We start from the raw sequence: 21,109 nt of genomic DNA, 5'->3' as shown, positions 1-21,109 counted from the left end.
CCTCATTAATCTACCTGCCGGCCACCGTTGATAGAGAGACCAGGGTTGTGGGATAGTCTTTTAAGTCCCCATGAATACACACAACGCCAACGTTTTGGCCAGTATACTCGACGGGCCGCACCATGGCAGCTCTTACCAGGGACACCAAGCTCCCTGAATCCAGCAGTGCCACCGCCAGAGTGTCCCCCACTTCCACCTGGCACATGTGGCTATTGTCTACAGTCTCGGAGGTACCTGTGGCACACAGCTTCCTGACAAGCAATGAGTGGCGGTAGCCGTAGTTGGTATCCATGGGTTCACCCCGATGGGGACAGTCAGCCCTTATGTGTCCAGGCTCGTGACACCGCCAGCAAACCACCGGGGCTGGGTCTGCAGGGGATACGTCCCGGGCGGGTTTGGCTGGCACCAGATCTGGGGTGGAGATTTCCGGGGTTTGACTGGACCGCTCCCACAAGAACCCCCCTGCAGATTTCTGGTGGCCTCGTAGCACTCCACCAGGTCCACCATCTCTAAGGCATTACCAGGAGACACCTGGCCGATCCAGTGCTGGAGAGGGTACGGCAAAGCCCTCCAAAACACATCCACCAACAGACAATCCAGTTTAGCAGTGGTAGTCAATATATCAGGCTGCCGCCATTTCTGCAACCGATGTAGCAGGTCATAATATTGTGGTCTGGCGGGTTCATCCGAGTTAAATTCCCACTGGTGCACCCGCTGAGCCCGGACCAATACATTCACCCCCAGTCACGCCAGGATCTCACCTTTTACGATCAGGTAGTCGGCCACTTGATCATCGGGAAGATCAAAAAACACTTGCTGGGGCCCAGACACCAGGGATGGAGCGACGAACTCAGCCCACTGGTCACGGCCACCTTTTCGAACATCGCCAGATAGGTCTCAATGTCATCCGAGGGGGACATCTTAGGGAATGCTGCGGAGACAGCTTTCCGGGCATCGTGGATGTTCTGGGACGCTCCGGCCGCTTGCAACGCCAATTACATGTTGTAATAGCAGCTAGTTAGTTTCCTGCTGCTGCTTGTTAGCCTCCCGCTTCTGCAAGTTAGCCTCTACGAGGGCTTTCACGACTGCCTCCATTTTGTCAGGGGACACGGGTCGTAACCTTGCCGGCTTAATATAGGACATGCACTTGTGCCCGGTAAAAACAAAAACTTTTCGGCCTTCAGGCCTGCCTCACTGCGTATGCACGCATCCTCCACCAATTGTGGGGTTTTGTTCTGGTAGACAGGCTAGTGGACGCAGTATAGAGGCAATCACAAAGTCTTTAACTTAAACAGTTCGGTGTTTATTCACACAGAAGAAAACACAAGATGACTGTTCAAAGTCTTGGTGTTTGTTCACACCATGCAATGTCCATAGCAGTCTTTCCCCAAGCCGTCCACAGCAGGCTTTAGGTGCCTGTTTTCCAGCATGCGGCTTTCAAGCCTTTAGCACGGCACCAATTCACAGATCCCAAAACAGAGCCTCCACAGCTTCCCTGTCAGATGGAGGATCAACCACACCCAGCTGAGACTGCTGGTTGGGTTTTATATAGGGCAATAAAGACCCGGCCTGGAGCGTGGGGAGAAGCCACCCACCCAGCACTTTGGCTACTCCCAGTAAGAGCCGGCCAGGATCGGCTTTACAGCCATACTAACAACAAACAGTGTAAATCAGCACTAGCTGCCACTGACACTTAAAACTACCAGGAACCTCGGTGACACATACCTTCCATGAATTAAGGCCCCTTGCGCCTTCATACAATATATATATATTTGTGGTCCTGGCTACGGCGCGAAGCCTGGCGAGTGAGACTGAACCTAATCTAACTAAGGTGGCTGGTGGTGTGCCTTTTGCCACGTGACGAGGGTAGGCCAAATAAAGGGGGCATACCCTATGGGAGATGTATGAAGAAGGGCCGGGAGGGAGGGGCGAGAGAGGACGTGCACCAGGAGAGCTGGGCAGTGGAGCTTAAGAAGCCCCCTATGCCCCTCCCACAAAAGCAGGCTGAGTTCAGCCTGCTGAATTTGTGGTCCTGGCTACGGCGCGAAGCCTGGCGAGTGAGACTGAACCTAATCTAACTAAGGTGGCTGGTGGTGTGCCTTTTGCCACGTGACGAGGGTAGGCCAAATAAAGGGGGCAAAAATACAAGTAGGAATGGTTAGGATACAATTCTTTATTGTGGATGGTAGTATTACAAAACGAAGTCAGAGAAAGCTCTGGAGATTATGGCTTTTGGATGTGGGATGTATTGCGAGAAACAGGAGGACTTCCATCGACCCATTTTACGTATGATGTGGGCTGGGACCCCGTGTTTGGATGCAGCAGAGGCGGCTCCGATCCTGAATAAATGGCCCGAGATGGCCTGGGGGTTGAAACCTAACCCTGACACGAGGCTGCGCATGTGTTTAATGAACTGCGAGGACGAAAGTGGCCGTGACGGGAAAGGAAGGAGAAGGCTGGCAGGAGCCCGGTTGCCCAGGGTGGTTAGTAACCTGTTGAGGACGACCACGACGCACCAAGGGTTGGTAGTAGGGAAATATTCTATACACACGGGGGGCCCGGTTTGTGAGGTTTTAGAGACTGGCAAGGTGAAAGTGAAACGCTCGTGACTGCGGGTGAGTTGGCTTAGTGCGGGGCCTGTGTTGTGAGGAGAGGTGCCAGTGAATTCCCCGGGCCGGAGAAAGCCGTAGAAACTTAGGTAGAGGGCGGCTTTGTGAATGCAGCTTCTGAAAGGGCCAAAAAGACTGCCGTCTAGGGAACATGAGAGTTTCCTGAACAGGTCCCCTGAGATGGGTTGCCTGGAGGGTTCGGACTTGTTTGAGCTCTTTTGAATACCCCGCAGTGTGGCTTTGATGGCGTGGGAAGAAAAGATTGAGTTGCTGTCTGGATTACGGATCATGAGGTGATGCTGGACCCCTGACAAATACAACCTGATGGTGCTGTACGAAAGGTGTAGGTCTTTGTGGCTGTATGCCAGGAAAGCCATGATGAATGTGACTTCGCTCGCGTTGCCCCTGGGATGACGGTGAGAAAAACCCTTGAAAGCTTTCCAACCTGACTGGTAATTCCTGGTGGAGTTTTCGGACAGGGACTTGCGGATGAGAGATTGAGCCATTAATAAGTGCCTGTCTAGTCCAGGATCGGGGAGCCAAAATCCGGGGGGGTATCCTGATTCTCTCGGCTTGTGGCATGACCTGGAAAAAAAGGTTTAGATTTAGGCGAGACAAGGCATCTGCTGCAACGTTCCTGATGCCCTGGATGTGGGTGCAAGAAATATGGAAATTGCATTTGAGGGCTAGTCAGGTGAGTTTGCGTAGGAAGCGCATGACCTTGGGCGAGCTGGACCTGCCTTTGGCGAGGATGTCGACGACCGTGCGGTTGTCGGTGATGAAACATACCGGCATGTTGCTCCATTCTTCGCCCCAGACTTGTGCGGCCGCCACGATGGGGTACAACTCTAGGAGAGGAGAGGACTGAATGGCTTGAGGGTCAGAGTGGATTTGGGAGGGCCAGGAGTCCGCGAACCACTGGTGGTCGAATAAGGCACCGAACCCGACGGATGCGGCCGCATCAGAATACACGGTCGGACAGGTGGGACTCCAGCGAGGGACGAACAGGGAGATGCCATTCCATGCTGACAGGAAGACCCTCCACATGTCTAGGTCGGCCAGGGCTTCACGGTCCAGTTGAATCAGCGAGTCTTGCGTTGTGGCTGTAGGCAACAATTGGAGGAGTCTTGCTGTGAAGGATCGCCCCTGTGGCATGATACGGGTTGCAAAATTGAGAGAGCCCAGTAATGACCGCAGGTCGCCCTTGGACATGGTCCTGGATCCTACGTGAGCGGAAATGGACGTTTGGAGTCTGACTAGTTTGTCCTCTGGGAGTCTGGCTTCCATTCTGCAGGTATCTAACGAGATACCCAAGAAAGTGATGACCATGGTAGGGCCATCAACCTTTGATGGTGCCACTGGGACCTGTAAGGCAGAGAAAATGCTGAGGAGACTTTCCAACCTGTCGGGCACGTGGTTGGGGTTCTCGACCAGTAGGAAGTCATCCAGGTAATGTGTGACTCTTGGACAGTTGCCGTGGTTTACCAGAATCCAATGGAGGGCATGTGCGAACTGATCAAAGAGCCAGGGGCTGCTCTTTGACCCGAACGTGAGGCGGGTGGCAAAATAGTACTGGTCCCTCCATTTGATTCCGTGAAACCTCCAAAGTTGAGGTTGGATTGGCAACAGCTTAAAAGCGTCCGAGATGTCCGCTTTTGAGAGCCAAGCGCCCGCCCCTACCTGTAAGATCAGTTGAATGGCTTTATCCAGGGAAGAGTAGTGCATTGAGTATTCTTCCGATGGGATCAAAGAGTTGAGACTCGGGACGCTGGATGCTCACCCTGACTGATGGGGCTCACCCTGTAGACCTGAAAAGGAGGAGTGGGAAAAGGGCCTATGATGAATCCCTTCTGCAACTTGACCTGCAGAAGAGAATCCACCGAGTCCGGGTCCTCCATGGCCGACATGAGATTGGGGGCCTCCCAGGAATCCCGAGGCAAGGTGACTAGACCGGTGTGGAAGCCTACGGAAAAACCAGATTGCAGAAATTGGACGAAGCCGGGATTGTGGTGGGTTTTGAGGAGGGAGACAAGAAGGGGGACATTGATGTTGGCTAGTCAGCTTTTAGCCGAGCGCTGGGAGCAGGAGGATTGGGGGTGGGCCCGGAAGCAGGTGGAACATATGTGGAGCGCCTTGCATTTGCTTTAGTTGCAGAAGCTAGTATTGAAGTTGTTGCACAACTGATTTTTTCCTAGATACACAATGGGGCGACCTAATTTATCCAGGAGCGGACCCGGCTTTTGAGGGGCTGAAGTGCTGGGCTGTTGTTTGGGCTGTGAGGTGACATGCGAGTTTGGGCACCAGTCGGACGCGTGCAGTACTGACTGGCAGTTGGAGCAATAAGGGGACCTGAGACCGGCAAAATGTCTGTAGAATAGTTCCATGTCTAAAGAAGCCCAGTTGGTGACATGCTGGAACTGGGCGAGGGCTGCGGCTGCCTTTGCCGAGAATGACCGATGGTAGTCGTAATAGGCGAATCCTCCGTATTTGTACCCGAGCTCCGTGACCCTGTATAGGTATGCGTCCAGCTCCTCCCTTCTAGCTGGTTGTGCCGAGCAGATGATGTCCCGATACAGGCTGAACGCGAGCACAAACTCTGGGATGGAGAGTTTCTTGTTCAGGCGAGTGTCTTTGGCCTTCAGCACGACGGACACGTCACCGCATGCGATGGTCCTGTTCTCCACCGTGTCGTGGGTGGAGATGAGGACTGCCGTCAGATTGACGTCCTTGCCTGCGAGTATGTCCCTGCGCAAGTTTTCGCGGACGAAAAAGGAAGGAGCTATCTCGGGGGCCCCGGAAAACCTACCTGGGGAAGACGGCCATGAAGTTGAAGGACCAGGGGAGGGACTGGTGGGAGCGGAAGGTGAAGCGTCTCTGCTTTCGACTGCTTGGAGTCTGGTATTTATGTCGCAGATGGAACTGGACAGGTTGTTGATGGTAGCGTGCAGTTGCGTGAGGGACAACTATATGGTCGACATGGAGACTTGCTCTGTGGACCCTGTGGATGGCTCTGGAAACAGGAGGCGGTATAATTCGGCCATTCGGGCTGTCGCCGAATGGCGGATTCCTCGCTTGTTCAGCTCGGCGATCATCTTGGGGATCGTCCACGTCCGGTAAGATGAACGACTTGCTCGCTCCGATACCGTGGACTCTACGGTCGATAGAGCGTCCTCGAGATCGGAAACGTGAGACATGTTTTGAGCTGAAAAAATGAAGAGGGACATGACGAGGGCTGGCGGGGGAAGGGTGAGATGGGCGCGGGTGGTGCTACCGAAGAATGCCCATGGCGGGATGGGGGTGTCTTACGTCTGGGCGGTGACCAGAGGACGCGTGGTCCTCTTGCTAGACGTGTTCTATCACCTTACCTTAATTCACCGGAGCCGTTTGCGCCGCGATTTAAAGGGGACGGAAAATGTAGCGAAGCCGAGTTTGTCACTACTTCACCTAAAAAGAACGGTATGATGCCACGATTGGCTATGCCGGGAGGCCGAAATAGCGAATTGTGTCCACTACTTACCTGGAAAAACCGAATAGATTCTAAGGGGGTACCCACGGATTAGCTTAGTACCTGAAAGAACCGTACATGTTGACTTCATGAACCGTGACTGGGATGCGACCAGATGTTCCTGGGGTATGTTCCGGAAATGGAATGTGTGACTGCTGCGGCGGCAAGCACGGCGTGGGAAATGCGCAGATTGAGTGGAAATTGCAGCATGGAGGGGGGTAATGGAACGTGGACCATGAACCATTGACTGATGGAGAGACTAGCAACAAGGGGTCTGCTGAGTGAAACGTGTACCAGGGCGATCCTGGGAGCCGGAGACGTGTGAACAAGGCCAAAGAGCGGTCCAGGGCGTACCTGGTAAGGATGACTGTTGGGAAACGTGGGGCCTGGGCGTACCAGGCCCGGAGGTTGGTGTGAGAATGCGTGGTGCGGCGCACCAGCGTGAAAAGACATGGGTTGCGTGACCCGAGCAGAAGACAAAGCGAGAGGGATAGGACACAGAAAATAGCAATGACATATGAAAAGAGGAAATACAGGCCTTGCCTGTGATGTACGACATACGAAAAGGAGAGAGGAAAGTAAATGAGAAGAAGGCAGGGCGTTCCTGCGGACAGGAGATTCGTGAAGGATGGCCGGATTGGAAACCTGTGCGTATGTATTGAAAGTTTATTTTTTTTTTTGAGAGGTATGCTGTGCTGGATCAACAAGCGGTTGGAAGCTGCGGATCAGCGATGCTGGCCAGACCGGGACAGGGATGTTTACGGCAGGCACCCCGCATGACTACTCCGGACGAAATGATGACGCCGGGCACCTGGCAGGACCGCCGTGCTGGTTTTGAGACGGAGCGAAATCCTGACGCAGACACAGTGGACCCTGGAGCCGCTGGAGACTTCCCTCCGTCACAAAAGCACGGCCGAAATGAGTCATGGCATCCATGCAGACACGCCGCGGCAACGCCGGCCCCGGTGTGACTACCAGGATGGCACCAAGGAGGGCAAAGAGCAGCAACCCGCGGCACGCATGCGCGGTGAAGTGCACCATGTGACGCCAGGTGCACAGACCAGCATTTGGGGTACAAAGTGGGAGGGACGTGGCCGAACAGGCAGCATTGTCCCTCCCACGATGCCAGCGCACGCACGCAGCAGCGTGTCCGCGAGCATGCGACTGGTGGATTTGTGTGCCCTGTGCCAGGATGGCTGTATGTTTAAATTTGAGGATCGTGAACCTCATGAAAGTGTGTGTTGGCCTATGTTGCGCTATGCTGGCGCACTGTGACACAGTTTTTTTATTTTTTAATTATTTTTTTTATTTATTATTATTTGTTTTAATTCTTTTGAGCCGGTGCCCGGCCGCCGGCTTCCAGGTCACTGCCACGGTCGGGTGCAGCACTCCGACCTGGAGCGTGTGGCGGCAGGGGACCGGCACGGGGCATGGCAGTGAACGGTGATAGGGGCGGGAAGCCCAGCGAGACAGTGGCAGGCCCCGCCCGCCGACTTCCGGCCCGCCGCGGTGATGACGTGATGCGCTCCACGCTGGAGCGCAAGGCGGCAGGCGGAAGATGCGGGGGGGCCGGACCTGGCAGAGGGGAACAGCGTGAGGCCGGCCGGAGCCACCGTGGGCGCCGGTAGTGCGGGCGGGCAGTGGTGAGTGATACCACAAGCTGTGTGTGGGGCGGACAGTGCTTCCGTTCACTGCCATGGCGGCAGGAAGAAACGGCGGGGGGAGGGGAGTTCGGCGGGTGAGGGATGGCGGCAGCGGGGAGGGATACCGGAGCGACTTACCTATGAGGCGGCGGATTCTGGCGCACAGAATCGTCGTAACAGGTGGGCAGCTAGGCCGGAACAGGTAGCTGACCGGTGAAACTCCTCCTACCCCCCTCCCGCAAAAGCAGGCTGAGTTCAGCCTGCTGAATATATATATATTTAAATTAAATTTGGCCTCTATTTCTGAAAAGTTTCTGCCGGGATTTGAACTCATAACCTTCTACATTAGAGCCAAGAATCTTAACCACTACGCTATACAGCTACATGTTAACCTGCAGTGAATTATGAAGTGATACTTCTGCTGTATAGGAATGCTTACTACATGACAAACTACTATGAGGTTTTTCTGACAGTTTTTCATTCAGCTTTATAGCTGAGTGGTTAAAGTCCTTGCCTCTAATGTAAAAGGTTGCGAGTTCGAATCCCAGCAGAAACTTTTCAGAAATAGATGCTAAATTGGATTTAAATACACTGATTCGAGCATCGAACACAAGGTATTCAACCAAACACTGAGATGAGCCGAGCATCGAGCAAAACTGGTGTTCGGCCGAGCATGCTCGCTCAACACTAATAGGGACCTTAGATTGGGAGCTCCATTGGGGACAGTGAGTGAAGCTATTGCTAATGTCTGTAAAGTGCTGCGGAATATGTCAGAGCTATATAAGTGAGTATAATAAATAAATCTTTAGTTTCTGTTAAGATAGGGATCTAACTAAATAGAATATACTGTATTACAAATAACACGCCATTCTTGTTCTTGAGCTGGGTCTGGAATGATAACTCAACTTTGTGTCAATGGACAAAAGTGATGCCATTTCTGGTAAAATAGCAGATACTTTTTTTTCTAGTCATTAGCAACCCCTTGTACTGAAATCAACACAGGACTGCTTTGTGAAGGTCATTCTTGGGAAACCAACACTGAACAATGAAATATAACAGTACATTGAAAACATAATTTATTTTTATAGAAAAATGCTTTGAATTCCAACAAGACTTAAAAAATTTAACAGAATACAGCAATGGTAGTAAAAGACATTGTTACATAGTGACAATATTAAAATAGTTTCAAAATTGTGTCTTACAGTATCGCTATTCTTAAACATACTGTGTCCATATGTCAAACAGTAACATCCTGTAATAATGCTTGCTATGTAATATTGTGCAAACCAGAACCATGTTCTTCCGGAGATATGCAGAATTGTAACAGTATGATAAAGTTTTAGTATTTCCCTATGTTACAAGTTGTACAAAAATAAACTAGTATTTATTCAACGTAACTGTTGCAGATTCAATTTACAATATAGTACAGCATTATAGAATTACAGGCATAATGAGTGATAAACAGTGGTTATAATCAGGCTTAAAATGACTTGGTTTTTCATATTAGCATATTAGCAATTCACATTGAAACATACATCTATTTAGACACATTAAAGTAGCTTTGTGCTGTCTTCATAGTTACTTATTAATAAACATATACAGTAGATGTGAAGAATGTGCTGTTTGCCATCCATTAGTGATTTTGATAAATTAACAGATGCTAGATTTTAGGTAGACTATCTGAATCGGTGATCAGCAACCTCCGGCACTCCAGCTGTTCTGAAACTACAACTCCCAGGATCCTCCTTTCACTTCTGTGGGAGTTAAAAGTAAAGCCAAGCGCATGCTGGGAGTTGTAGTTTCACAGCAGCTGGAGTGCCGAAGGTTTCCGATTCCTGATCTAAACTAATATTGTACTTGAGGTCTGCATTGACTTTGAGACATAACTGCTGAATATAACATCAGTGAAGATTTAATAGATTAAGGTAACATTGATTTCTGAGAATTTAACTGTATATCCAAGTACAATTAAATCTAAACCTTCCAGACCACTGACATTTTTATAGCAGATCTATATCCCCCAATGTAAATCGTGGCTGTTGTATTTTCCACTGATTGGTGGCATACTTTTCCTAAATATTGCACTTGGAGAGACTTCAGGTGACAAGTTCTGCTTTGTACTCTTATATAGCTTCTCTCCCCCATTCCCATTTATTACAGGGAAACTTATGGCAGCATTGGTGAAATTTATTTTCTGTGGCCTAATTCACACCAGTGTATAACCACCAAGTTGTACTTCTATACCCTGCTGTCCCCCATATAAATAAGGATTTGGAGTTTCTTCCCTATTGGATTCTGTATAAATCAAGCAGTAAAATATGGAACTGTTCTAACCGGAAAGCATTGATTTTAATGCTACCCTCAAAATAATTTCCAGACCATCCAGACTGGTGGGACCACTGTTGATCATACTTACCTAATCTTTACTTACTTACCTCTGCTGCCTGTCTCAGGTCTCTCCATGTAAACTTCCAGGTTGATGTCACTGCAGCCAGTCACTGGCTGCTGCACCCCTTGCGCCATGTCAGATGGTCACATGATGCAAGAGGAGCAGATAACCTGCATTGGCCATTAATTGGTGCAGCGGCGTCAAACCAGAAGTTTACACGGAGGGCCCCAAGACAAGCTGTGGAAGCTGGGGAGTGAACAAGCTGGGATGCAGTGCTGGGGATCAGGTAAGTATGATCCTTAATGCAGGTCCTGCCAGTCTAAGAGGTCAGACAATGAATGCATAATAGAATATTGATTATCTATCCTCCAGTTAGGTTAATAATATCTGATCGGTGGGGGTCTGACACTCAACACCACCACCACCAATCAGCTTTGTGAAGAGGTCACACCGCCCGCAGATTGTATAGTGGCTGCTTCACTTGAATGGGACTGAACTGCACATAGGCCATGTGAGTGGTGAATGTGATGTAACTGGGCTAGAAGTGCTGCGGCCCCTTCAAACAGCTGTTGGACCACCACAATCAGATATTGATGACCTATCCTGAGAACAAGTCAACTCTCTTCTAATCCATGAAAATCCCTTTAAATCAGCACACTGAATGTCTTTGTTTCATAGTATGGAACCATAGGATGCGGAGCAGCTTCCTATGCTGTGCCATGTGTATGAGGACTAAGATATATATCCGCAAACTGCAACCGCATAGGGTTGTCTACAGTGAAACTATTCTTATATGTTAAAGAATTGCATGCCTTTGGAATTACTCCCTTCTACCAGACTATCCACTTGGATAATAGGGTATGGAAGCCATGGGGGAATACACATTTCCATTTTCATCCCTGCCAGTCCATCACCAGACAAATCAGTTTTATGACATCCTGTATCTGCAGCCAGCAACAGCATGCTAACAGATTCATGTGAAAATGGCAAACAATAAGATATCCGTGCTACGGCTCTTCTATTGGATTCCCAATGCTTATGAATAAAGCCATTCCGAAGATAGAAGCACAGGAGGAAATTGCTAAATATACAATTCCCTAGGCTAGTGAATGTTCATAAAAAATGAAGCTATGGTTAATACCAAATGGGAGATTGTATTAGTATATTTCCTTTCTAAATCTCTGGACATAGTGTTATTACTAGTTGGAGGATATAGCTTTAAACAGAAATGTTTTATGAACAATTGAACTGATGCATCTGACATATAATGTGTCTGCATTAAACCATTAGAAACTTGAGTGAATATACTGAGCTCCACCATGTGGTTGAATTTCTGTTGTTCCCCAGCCTATAACATTGCCCCGAATGCTGCAGTCAAATCCTGTTGAAGTCTTCACAATGTCATCATCATTGAGTACTTTATCCCACAAGTTAAAGCCTGTAATTTTTCCAGAAAATGATAATGATTCATCAAAACCTCCTCCTACACAACAGCCATTCTTTTCTTGCCCCAGCTGGAATAGACCTCTGCCAGGGATGATGTGACCCTGGGCCAACTCTGGACTTGTTGCTTTATGTTCTCCATTGACCCATAATGCTGTTTTGCCATCTTCAGAGTTCCATGTACCACACAGGTATGACCACTTTCCTGCCTGCACAGCATTTTCAGCAGATACCTTGTTCTTATCCCCGCCAACAACTAGTACAGGTGACTGTTGGTTCAAATACAGTTGGATTTCGTAAGGATTATGCTTGGTGCCATATGAGAATACAATGGTTTTTTCCAGGGCTTCTGTCACTTTAGTCCACATACAGAAAGTGAAGGCCTGGAGGGTCATATCAGCAGGGTGCGCGCTCGCGTAAATCTTGGGTGATCTCATTGGAAATAGTATTGCTGTATCACAACCTGAAAAACAAAATGACAAAAACAATACATTATAAAATAAATATATATATATATATATATACACTCACCAAAATAATTATTAGGAACACCTGTTCTATTTCTCATTAATGCAATTATCTAGTCAACCAATCACATGGCAGTTGCTTCAATGCATTTAGGAGTGTGGTCCTGGTCAAGATAATCTCCTAAACTCCAAACTGAATGTCAGAATGGGAAAGAAAGGTGATTTAAGCAATTTTGAGCATGGCATGGTTGTTGGTGCCAGACGGGCCGGTCTGAGTATTTCACAATCTGCTCAGTTACTGGGATTTTCACTCACAACCATTTCTAAGGTTTACAAAGAATGGTGTGAAAAGGGAAAAACATCCAGTATGCGGCAGTCCTGTGGGCAAAAATGCCTTGTGGATGCTAGAGGTCAGAGGAGAATGGCCCAACTGATTCAAGCTGATAGAAGAGCAACGTTGACTAAAATAACCACTCGTTACAACCGAGGTATGCAGCAAAGCATTTGTGAAGCCACAATACGCACAACCTTGAGGCGGATGGGCTACAACAGCAGAAGACCCCACCGGGTACCACTCATCTCCACTACAAATAGGAAAAAGAGGCTACAATTTCCACGAGCTCACCAAAATTGGACTGTTGAAGACTGGAAAAATGTTGCCTGGTCTGATGAGTCTCGATTTCTGTTGAGACATTCAAATGGTAGAGTCCGAATTTGGCGTAAACAGAATGAGAACATGTATCCATCCTCTGATGGCTACCTCCAGCAGGATAATGCACCATGTCACAAAGCTCGAATAATTTCAAATTGATTTCTTGAACATGACAATGAGTTCACTGTACTAAAATGGCCCCCACAGTCACCAGATCTCAACCCAATAGAGCATCTTTGGGATGTGGTGGAACGGGAGCTTCGTGCCCTGGATGTGCATCCCTCAAATCTCCATCAACTGCAAGATGCTATCCTATCAATATGGGCCAACATTTCTTAAGAATGCTATCAGCACCTTGTGTAATCAATGCCACGTAGAATTAAGGCAGTTCTGAAGGCAAAAGGGGGTCCAACACCGTATTAGTATGGTGTTCCTAATAATTCTTTAGGTGAGTGTATATTGTATTCTACTTTGTTCTGGATTTTCTTTGTTGAATATACAGTGAAAATGCACAACAAATATGCGGACATGGCCTAAAGGCTGCAAGACCAATTTGCCAAAAGTGAAAAACAAACAGCTGGGCTTTTTATCAAAAGCTTTGCGTAAAATTTAAATCATGGGAAATAAAAACATTTTATTCTATTTGAAGGCGTTAAAAGTGTTAAGAAAGTCTCAGGAGAAAAATTCAGGGGATCATTAGCTTGTCATATTTATTAAAGTGTCACTACATTAATGGAGTTTACAGGGGGCTCCCTAAAGGGAATGTGTCTGACTCATTTCCTGTGCAGAGAGTCAGTGTGGCTTTAAATTATCCATGCTTGTTGCTGGAGCAAATGAAAGTTTTCAACCTGGACCTTTCTTCTAAAATAGACATGACATATTGCATTTGAATGGTTCAAGTTAGTTTCTGAATTGTTTTCTCAAAGATTTTGAAGTCATTTCTTCAGATACATACTTAGAAATGTCAGTAACACTGTCTAACATAGGCTATATAATTAACAAACACTCATCTTGACTATGGAGGTCCTGCTGAAACTTAACACAGTTCTGCAAAAGACCGACCGGCAAAAGTGTGATTAGAAATTCCCTTAAGAGCTGCTCTGGCTGTTCTCCAAGACTTATGTGAAATCAAAACCAGTCGCAGAAGTTTTATTGAAAGCTTTAATGTTTACATTACATTAAAACCTTTATAATATAAATGTAACTTTTAGCTACACTACACAAATTTTGCTTTATTGCACTTTTGTGTTTCATTGGCGCATTCATGCCAAATCTATATAGATGCGCCTCTACATAACTCTGGCGGATACACCGCCAGCGCAGGGTCTTATTAAGAACGGCTGTATAAATGACTCCCAAAGTATTGTAAGATCTGGCTTCACACAACTGGTTCATACAACTCAAAAATGATAAAATGGCTTAAAAAGAATGTTTTGACCTCAAAACTATGAAGAAAAACATAGGCCAAAAAACTTCACTGGATTTAAGTAAGGTAGTAAGTGAATCAAACTCCAGCACAACAACTGATTTGAGCAATTGTGGCCAAATGTCAATATGGAGTTATTACCTGTGAATAGTTTTCCCTAGGTCATGTCTTACGATGTTCTGAGAGTTCCAACAATGTTGCTAAAATTTGACCCAATCTTGCTCCAGTCAGTACACATTGTATATATAGGCTGAGAACTCCCGTTTTCATTAATACAGACACAGGTCTTGAGAATGAGAAAAAAATTAGAACAGAAGCGCAAGAGAGGCCAACTGATTTGTCATCCATCTCTGTGTATTATTAAGACTAGAATGAAGCCAAAGGACTGCTGCCTACTGGATTGTCTGTAAGGATAATGGTTACAAGACAGCTTAGCATCTTCTCTATGTAAATAGTTTTCCTCCAGTTTTAGCAAAATGTTGACGATAAGAAGCAGTTACCTTCTGTTTAGATGTTGACAATATCTTCTGATGCTGCATGTTTTATTACTTTTAATATGCAACACTCAACACCAGAGTCCTGCTTGCAGCATCAAGCTAAGAACTCCAGCAACTGCTTCTCTTCATTGGGGGGTACAGTCTATGTTTATTCAGTATACAGCCAAAATCCACCCAAATAGTGAAGGGGTATCTGTCACCTTTAATATGGTTTAATAAATTGAGGCCAATGGGTACATGTTCAAATACTCCATCTAGATGTGTTCAAAAGTGAGTCGGGGTAACCAGATGGAGATGGTCTATGGCAGTGGTGGAGAACCTATGGCACGGGTGCCAAAGATGGCACTCAGAGCCCTCTCTGTGGGCACCCACACCCTGGAAAAAGTCTATAGTGTACCAATATGCCTTTTCCTGACCTTCATCAGCACAGGGCACACTATGAACAGCACAGGCAGCACATTGAATGTAGGCAGGCTATTATAGCTAAATGATAAAGTACATGAAAGATATACTACATTGGACTGTGGTATTCAGGTTAGATTGCCGTGTTGGCACTTTGTCATAAAAAGGTGGGTTTTTGGTTGCAGTTTGGGTATTCAGTCTGTAAAAGGTTCGCCATCACTGGTCTGTGGGCTAAATAAATGCTTCAGATTGGTCAGGAGCCACAAGGCAAATCAGTTTACATAGAACGCATGCATATTTTCAGCCAACTCAATCTTGCCATTTACTAGATGCAGCCACTAGCATTTTGATAGATACCTTTGAACAAAGACTCTGCAACGTAATACTGTTTTTGCCCCCAAAAAGTCTATCTGCACAAAGATCGCAAAGTTCTGCTTATCTCTCGTGCACATGTAAGGGCTGTGTTCATTTATTTTTATTTTTTTATGCTTGCCAAATGTACAGGAAAAGTTCCCCACGCATATGTCAGACATATTCCTAGGTCTCCATTCATCTGATTCACCTTTTTTGGGGTTGGTATGTGTCGGTATACCTTTTAATGCAAAGAAAAGTACAGATGCATATTGGTGACATATGCCACTACTTGGCACAAACAATACTCCATTTTCTCTAGGCACTACATAGCAAATCGGGGTCAATTCTCATTAGAGACTTAACATTTGTTTAAGGCTAAGAGTCTTAAGATGTATCCAGCTCAATCAAAGTGACAGGAACCTATGCTTTGCCATGGTAATTAACATCTAAAGTCATTACCAAACTGCAGGAGTTGTTTAAACCACGGTTCTGGGAATACTAGAGACACATGTCATATAATGACACACTTCCTGAAAATAAGCCTAATCATCATTCCTGTATTTTCTCTTTTAAAATTAATCACCAATTACGGTAAAATTCTTAAAAAAAAAAAAAAAAAAGAGGAAACGGTGTTGTTGCAGAGCTGATGATAATTACAAGCTGGATTCATTTACGCTTTTATTGGGGGTAGGGGGAAATAATCCACCTAGGAGTTGGATTTGCTTGAGCTCCAAGCATTAATAAAGCACACTCCGGAATTAGATGATCGGTTAGATTGTATGTACTGTATGTAGTGAGGACTTGGTGTGTCGCCAGCTGGGCGCCTAACTCCAGATTTATAATTCACAAAAATCACAATGAGGTAATGTCACTCATGATATAATGTACTGTCCAAATACAAAACTACAATTCATTTTACCTGGTTTACATGTTGGTCGCAGTGCACTGATTTGCTTTATTTCTCCCTTACTTTAAAGTGAGGGTTCTTCTTTACACATCTGACATGTCACCGAGATATACAGTATCAGAAGATGTAATCGCTGTGGGATATGTGTTCTGTGATTACCATTGAAGACTAAAAAGGACCACATGTGTAAAGTTGAACCATCCCTTTAAGGTAGACCTGAACTTGAAGCTGCAACAGTGCCCCACAACTATTATGCCATTTCACAACTATTATGTAATTTAACATACTAGTCTCATTTATATAGGGCAGAGGTTTTTTCTGGGGTCCCTTAGGCTGTAGAGTCCAGGGGAGAATAAAACATCCACACCCCTATAGTTAGCCCAGGTAAGACGCGTACATTGTTCATAATTAACATAGTTAAGTTTCTTAAAAAATTATATTTTGAAGGATTCATATCACACCCACTAGTATTCATAAATCTATTAGAATTTGTGAGTTAATCCCTATATGTGGGTGACGAATAACTGCTTTATACACCAATGTACAGTTCACTGTAAGGCACCATTTACAAGACCGTGTGATGGCCATGCCCATTTAGCGGACTACAGACCACATATACTATCTTTGGATGCATTTTGTGGATCGCGGACCTATTGAAGTCAATAGTTCCGCACCACGATCCAGGGTGCACGCGGCCAGTTCCCATGTTTCGCGGATTGCGGTCCTCAAAATGGGCACGGCTGGTCGTGTGAATAGGGCCTTAAGCAGATTGAAAAGCCTGACTCTTGAATACAAAAAAGTGGAAATGGTAATAAATAGTATAGTGACAGATCTGGGGCTGTGACGTCTGTCACTATGCAAAACAGAAAAGAAACCTGCCATTCATGGTCATGAGGTGGGGGGCCCGTGGCCAAGAGTCTCATTGGACTCATCTCCCTCACAGCGCTGGTGTGCACTGCGTGTTTTGGCCTATAAGTACTGTAAAAGTACTGAATACTAGCCCAGAAGTGAGAGCCTGCTGAAATCTGGCAGCATAGTAGAGGTGGTAGGTTCCCTTTAACTTATTATTATGCAAATTAGCTCATATCAATCAAACCTGAGACCCCGCTGTTTCAGGGTTCCTGTCCCTCAGTGCTGTCTATGGATTGGTCTCTAAGTTTGGCTGAAAGAACCTGATTTGCATACTTTTTCCCATGAAGCATTTTTATTGCCTGAAAGTAAGTCTCTATACAACGTTAAATCTCTTCAGTGAGACCCAGTAACCCACCACCCCCCCCCCCCCCGCAACCTATTATTAGTGTATCAAGTTACCGATGGTGTTTATTACCATTTACACTTTTTGTAGTATACTCTGTTGGCCACATCCGTGTTCATTCTGCTGTTCACTTTGAAGCACTATTTAGTGCACATGGCCCTGAGACAGTTTGCAGCTGCCAGAGCAGTCAGATAACACATCCAGATGTGACCCGTAAATGTAGATGTATAACATTACACATTATTGACCTTATCATATCTACACTAATTAGAAATTCTATCTCTTTTCCTGCGTTTAAGTTTCATTTTGCTTTTCTGAGTCATAGGCAAAGGGTGAGTGAATGCAAACTCATCTGTCATGAGAAAGATTACTCAGCATTTCTAACTATGAAAATGCCCTGCTGATCCGCAGCTATTCTGAATCGTCAGAATAATAGATAGATAGATAGATAGGAGATAGATCAATATGGGATATATATGAGAGATACAGATAGATAGATCAATATGGGATATATATGAGAGATACAGATAGATAGATAGATAGATAGATACATGGATAGATAGATAGATAGATAGATCAATATGGGATAGATATGAGATAGATAGATAGATAGATAGATAGATAGATATGAGATAGATATGAGAAAGATCAATATGGGATGGACATGAGGTAGATAGATAGATAGATAGATATGAGATAGATATGAGAAAGATCAATATGGGATGGACATGAGGTAGATAGATAGATATGGGATAGATATGAGATAGATAGATAGATAGATAGATAGATAGGGGATTGATCAATATGGGATAGATATGAGATAGATAGATAGATAGATATGAGATAGCTAGATAGATAGATAGATAGATAGATAGATCATAGGTAGATAGTAGATAAATTAGTAGATAGGTAGAAAGAAAGATAGAGAGATAGATGATAGATAGCTAATAGATAGATAGATAATACATATAGATAGACATAGATTAGTCTGATCTGCAAAGATAAGTTACGCTCTTTATTTTACAGAACCTACACTAATATATGTGTATATATTAACCCTTGAATGATTTAGCTCTTTGGTGCCATAGTTTACTTACAGTTGTTTGTAAGAGTAGGTGTACTGAAATAGAAATTCAACTCTGCTGCAGCTAAACCTCATCAGTGCTACATCTACAAACATTCAGAACTTATGTTTGAAACATGTAGGTAACGGCTCATTATTCACATTTAGTACCAGCAGAATGATTACGGGCAGATTGGTTACCTGATGGCATGTGGCGTTGCTCGACCCAGTCGTGTAGCTGCTCGATTAGTACACTTGAATCGCTCATTGGCTCCTCTTTATCTGGACATTCAGCTTTATTATGTGCATCTTCTTCCCATTTCTTGAAAGCATTTTCAATCCGGTCTAGTCTTTCGATTATGTCAAGGCTTAAAATAACAGATTTTTCCGCATTTTTTCTGAAAGCGACATCAGGCTCACATTTAGAGTCCAGTAGCCTTGAAATGTCTGAAGTAATGCTGCTGAGGCAGTCATTACAGGAGCCTGTCCCAAGATCTTCTTTTACTGTCTGCAGTTCCACCTTAACTTCTTCAAAATTCTGAAGCAGCATATTCTGTCTCATCTGAGAGTTCTCTAACATCGTCATCACTTTATCCCACCTTGAAAGGTCTTTGATTTGACAATCTGTTAAAGTTACTACAATATAAAAATACACATTATAATTGCCTCAAATGTCTTCATTTACATAATGGGGGACATTTATCAAATCAGATAGGTAAGTTTTCTGCGTCATAAATTTGGTGCAAGCACACAAAGCGAAGCTAGACTTAAAACTGACACAAAAACAACCTAAAAAGATAAATGACCCCCCATGTCTTTACTCTTATACGCCTGTTTCATGCCAGAGTAGATAAAGTTAAGAAACGTAGAGAAATGTGAATATTGTATAGTCTGTAAGTAAAAAAAAAGATATACTATTCAGTTACTTAAAACAAGCAGTATATGAAGAAAATAAATGACTTGCCTTCTCCTGTCACCAGTATCTGGTTGTCCACATCTTGTACGTTCACAGCTATTGTAAGCGCAGATGATAAGCACCAAATAGTGCAAGCAAATAGATTGTGTAGCATCATGTTCTCTCCTAGGCTAGCACAGTTGCTGCACGACTTGCCTTTGTCCCAGTGATGTTCTCTAAAGCATACCAGAACGTGACTGTGCTAAGACTGAGGAGGGAGCCCCTTAATAAATGCTTATAGAGAGCCAGGTGAATCACAGCAAAACTGCACTATAGCCCAGTACTGTGTGGAATATGATGTCATGTAATAAGACGACGAGGGGTGGAAGGAGTGGAGGTATGGCAGTTACACAAGCTATCGTTAATGGCTCGTTTAGTGGGTGGATTCAACCATGCAGTGAAAGAATGGGGAAACTTGCATGGGGTACTATAAATCACTGGGGAATTGTGAATACAAAACATCAGGGAAATTTCTCCACTCCATATGTGCTTTACAAATTCCTTTCAGTGCAGATATTTCTACCAACGAATATTACTCAATGCAGGCTTGTTTCCAGGATCTCAAAGATTGATAATTCCTTAAAGATGTAATAACACAAGGAATGTGCATTCTACTGTAGTTATCTATATAGCTTCTAGAACATGAGTCATGTCTGAATATCATTTCTTGTCTATCCTTTTATTAAATAAGAGAGACACTTCTGAAAAACCTGCAGTTAGGGAGGGGGGGGGGGGGGGTTCATGACAGGCTATCATTTGCCTTACATATCAGTTATTCCCATTATTATTATTATTATTTATTTGAAAGTGCCATTAATTCCATGACACTGTACATCTAAGAGGGGTTACACATACATAATATAAAACAACACAAGTACAATGAAGGTGAACTTAGTAACAGACTGGTACAAAGGGGGAGAGGACCCTGCCTATGAGAGCTTACAATCTACAAAGGAAGGAGGGAAGGCATAGTAGGTGAGGGTTAAAGATGCTAATCTGGCTGTGTGGTGGGTGGCAGCATGCTTATTTCAGGTGGTAGGCTTTCCTGAAGAGGTGGGTTTTTAGGTTGCTTATGAAGGTTTGGGTGTTGGGGAGACTTTGATGTGGTGGGGTAGCAAGTTCCAGAGTAATAGGGTTGCATGCAAGAAATCATGTGCGGAACAGACGAGAGGAGAACAAAGATGAAAGTCTTATGAGGAACAGAGATTACATGTAGGGATGTATCTGGAAAGCAGGTCAGAGATGTAAGGAGGGGACAGGTTATGGACAGACTTATATGCAGTTGTTAGTATCTTGAACTGAATTACCTGGGAAATGGGGAGCCAGTGAAAGGATTGGCAGAGGGGAGAGGCAGAGGAGAAATGAGGGAGAGGTGGATTAACCAGGCAGAAGAATTGAGGATAGATTGGAGGGGGGCAAGAGTGCTAGATGGGAGGCCACAGAGGAGGATGATGCAGTAGTCCAGGTGGGAGAGGACAAGAGCATGCACTATCATTTTAGTTGACTATTGAACTCAACTCGAGATATTCTTGAGTTGAAAGT

General features: G+C 45.2%; 2 protein-coding genes across 2 annotated transcripts in view; one reads left to right on the top strand and one right to left on the bottom strand.

Moving 5' to 3' along the window:
- VEPH1 (ventricular zone expressed PH domain containing 1) overlaps nt 1–21,109 on the top strand; it is a 662,929-nt gene that overhangs the window by 98,957 nt on the left and 542,863 nt on the right. The window lies entirely within an intron of this gene.
- Nucleotides 10,212–19,875, bottom strand: PTX3 (pentraxin 3). The gene is made up of 3 exons (XM_040428143.1): nt 19,577–19,875; nt 18,814–19,248; nt 10,212–12,052 (listed from the first exon to the last, which is right to left on the bottom strand). The coding sequence occupies exons 1-3, from the start codon at nt 19,683–19,685 to the stop codon at nt 11,433–11,435; spliced, it is 1,164 nt and encodes a 387-aa protein (XP_040284077.1). The 5' UTR covers nt 19,686–19,875; the 3' UTR covers nt 10,212–11,432.

Source organism: Bufo bufo, chromosome 4 (assembly GCF_905171765.1).
Source record: "Bufo bufo chromosome 4, aBufBuf1.1, whole genome shotgun sequence".
Lineage (NCBI taxonomy): Eukaryota > Metazoa > Chordata > Amphibia > Anura > Bufonidae > Bufo > Bufo bufo.
This window is presented reverse-complemented; position numbering and strand designations above follow the sequence as displayed.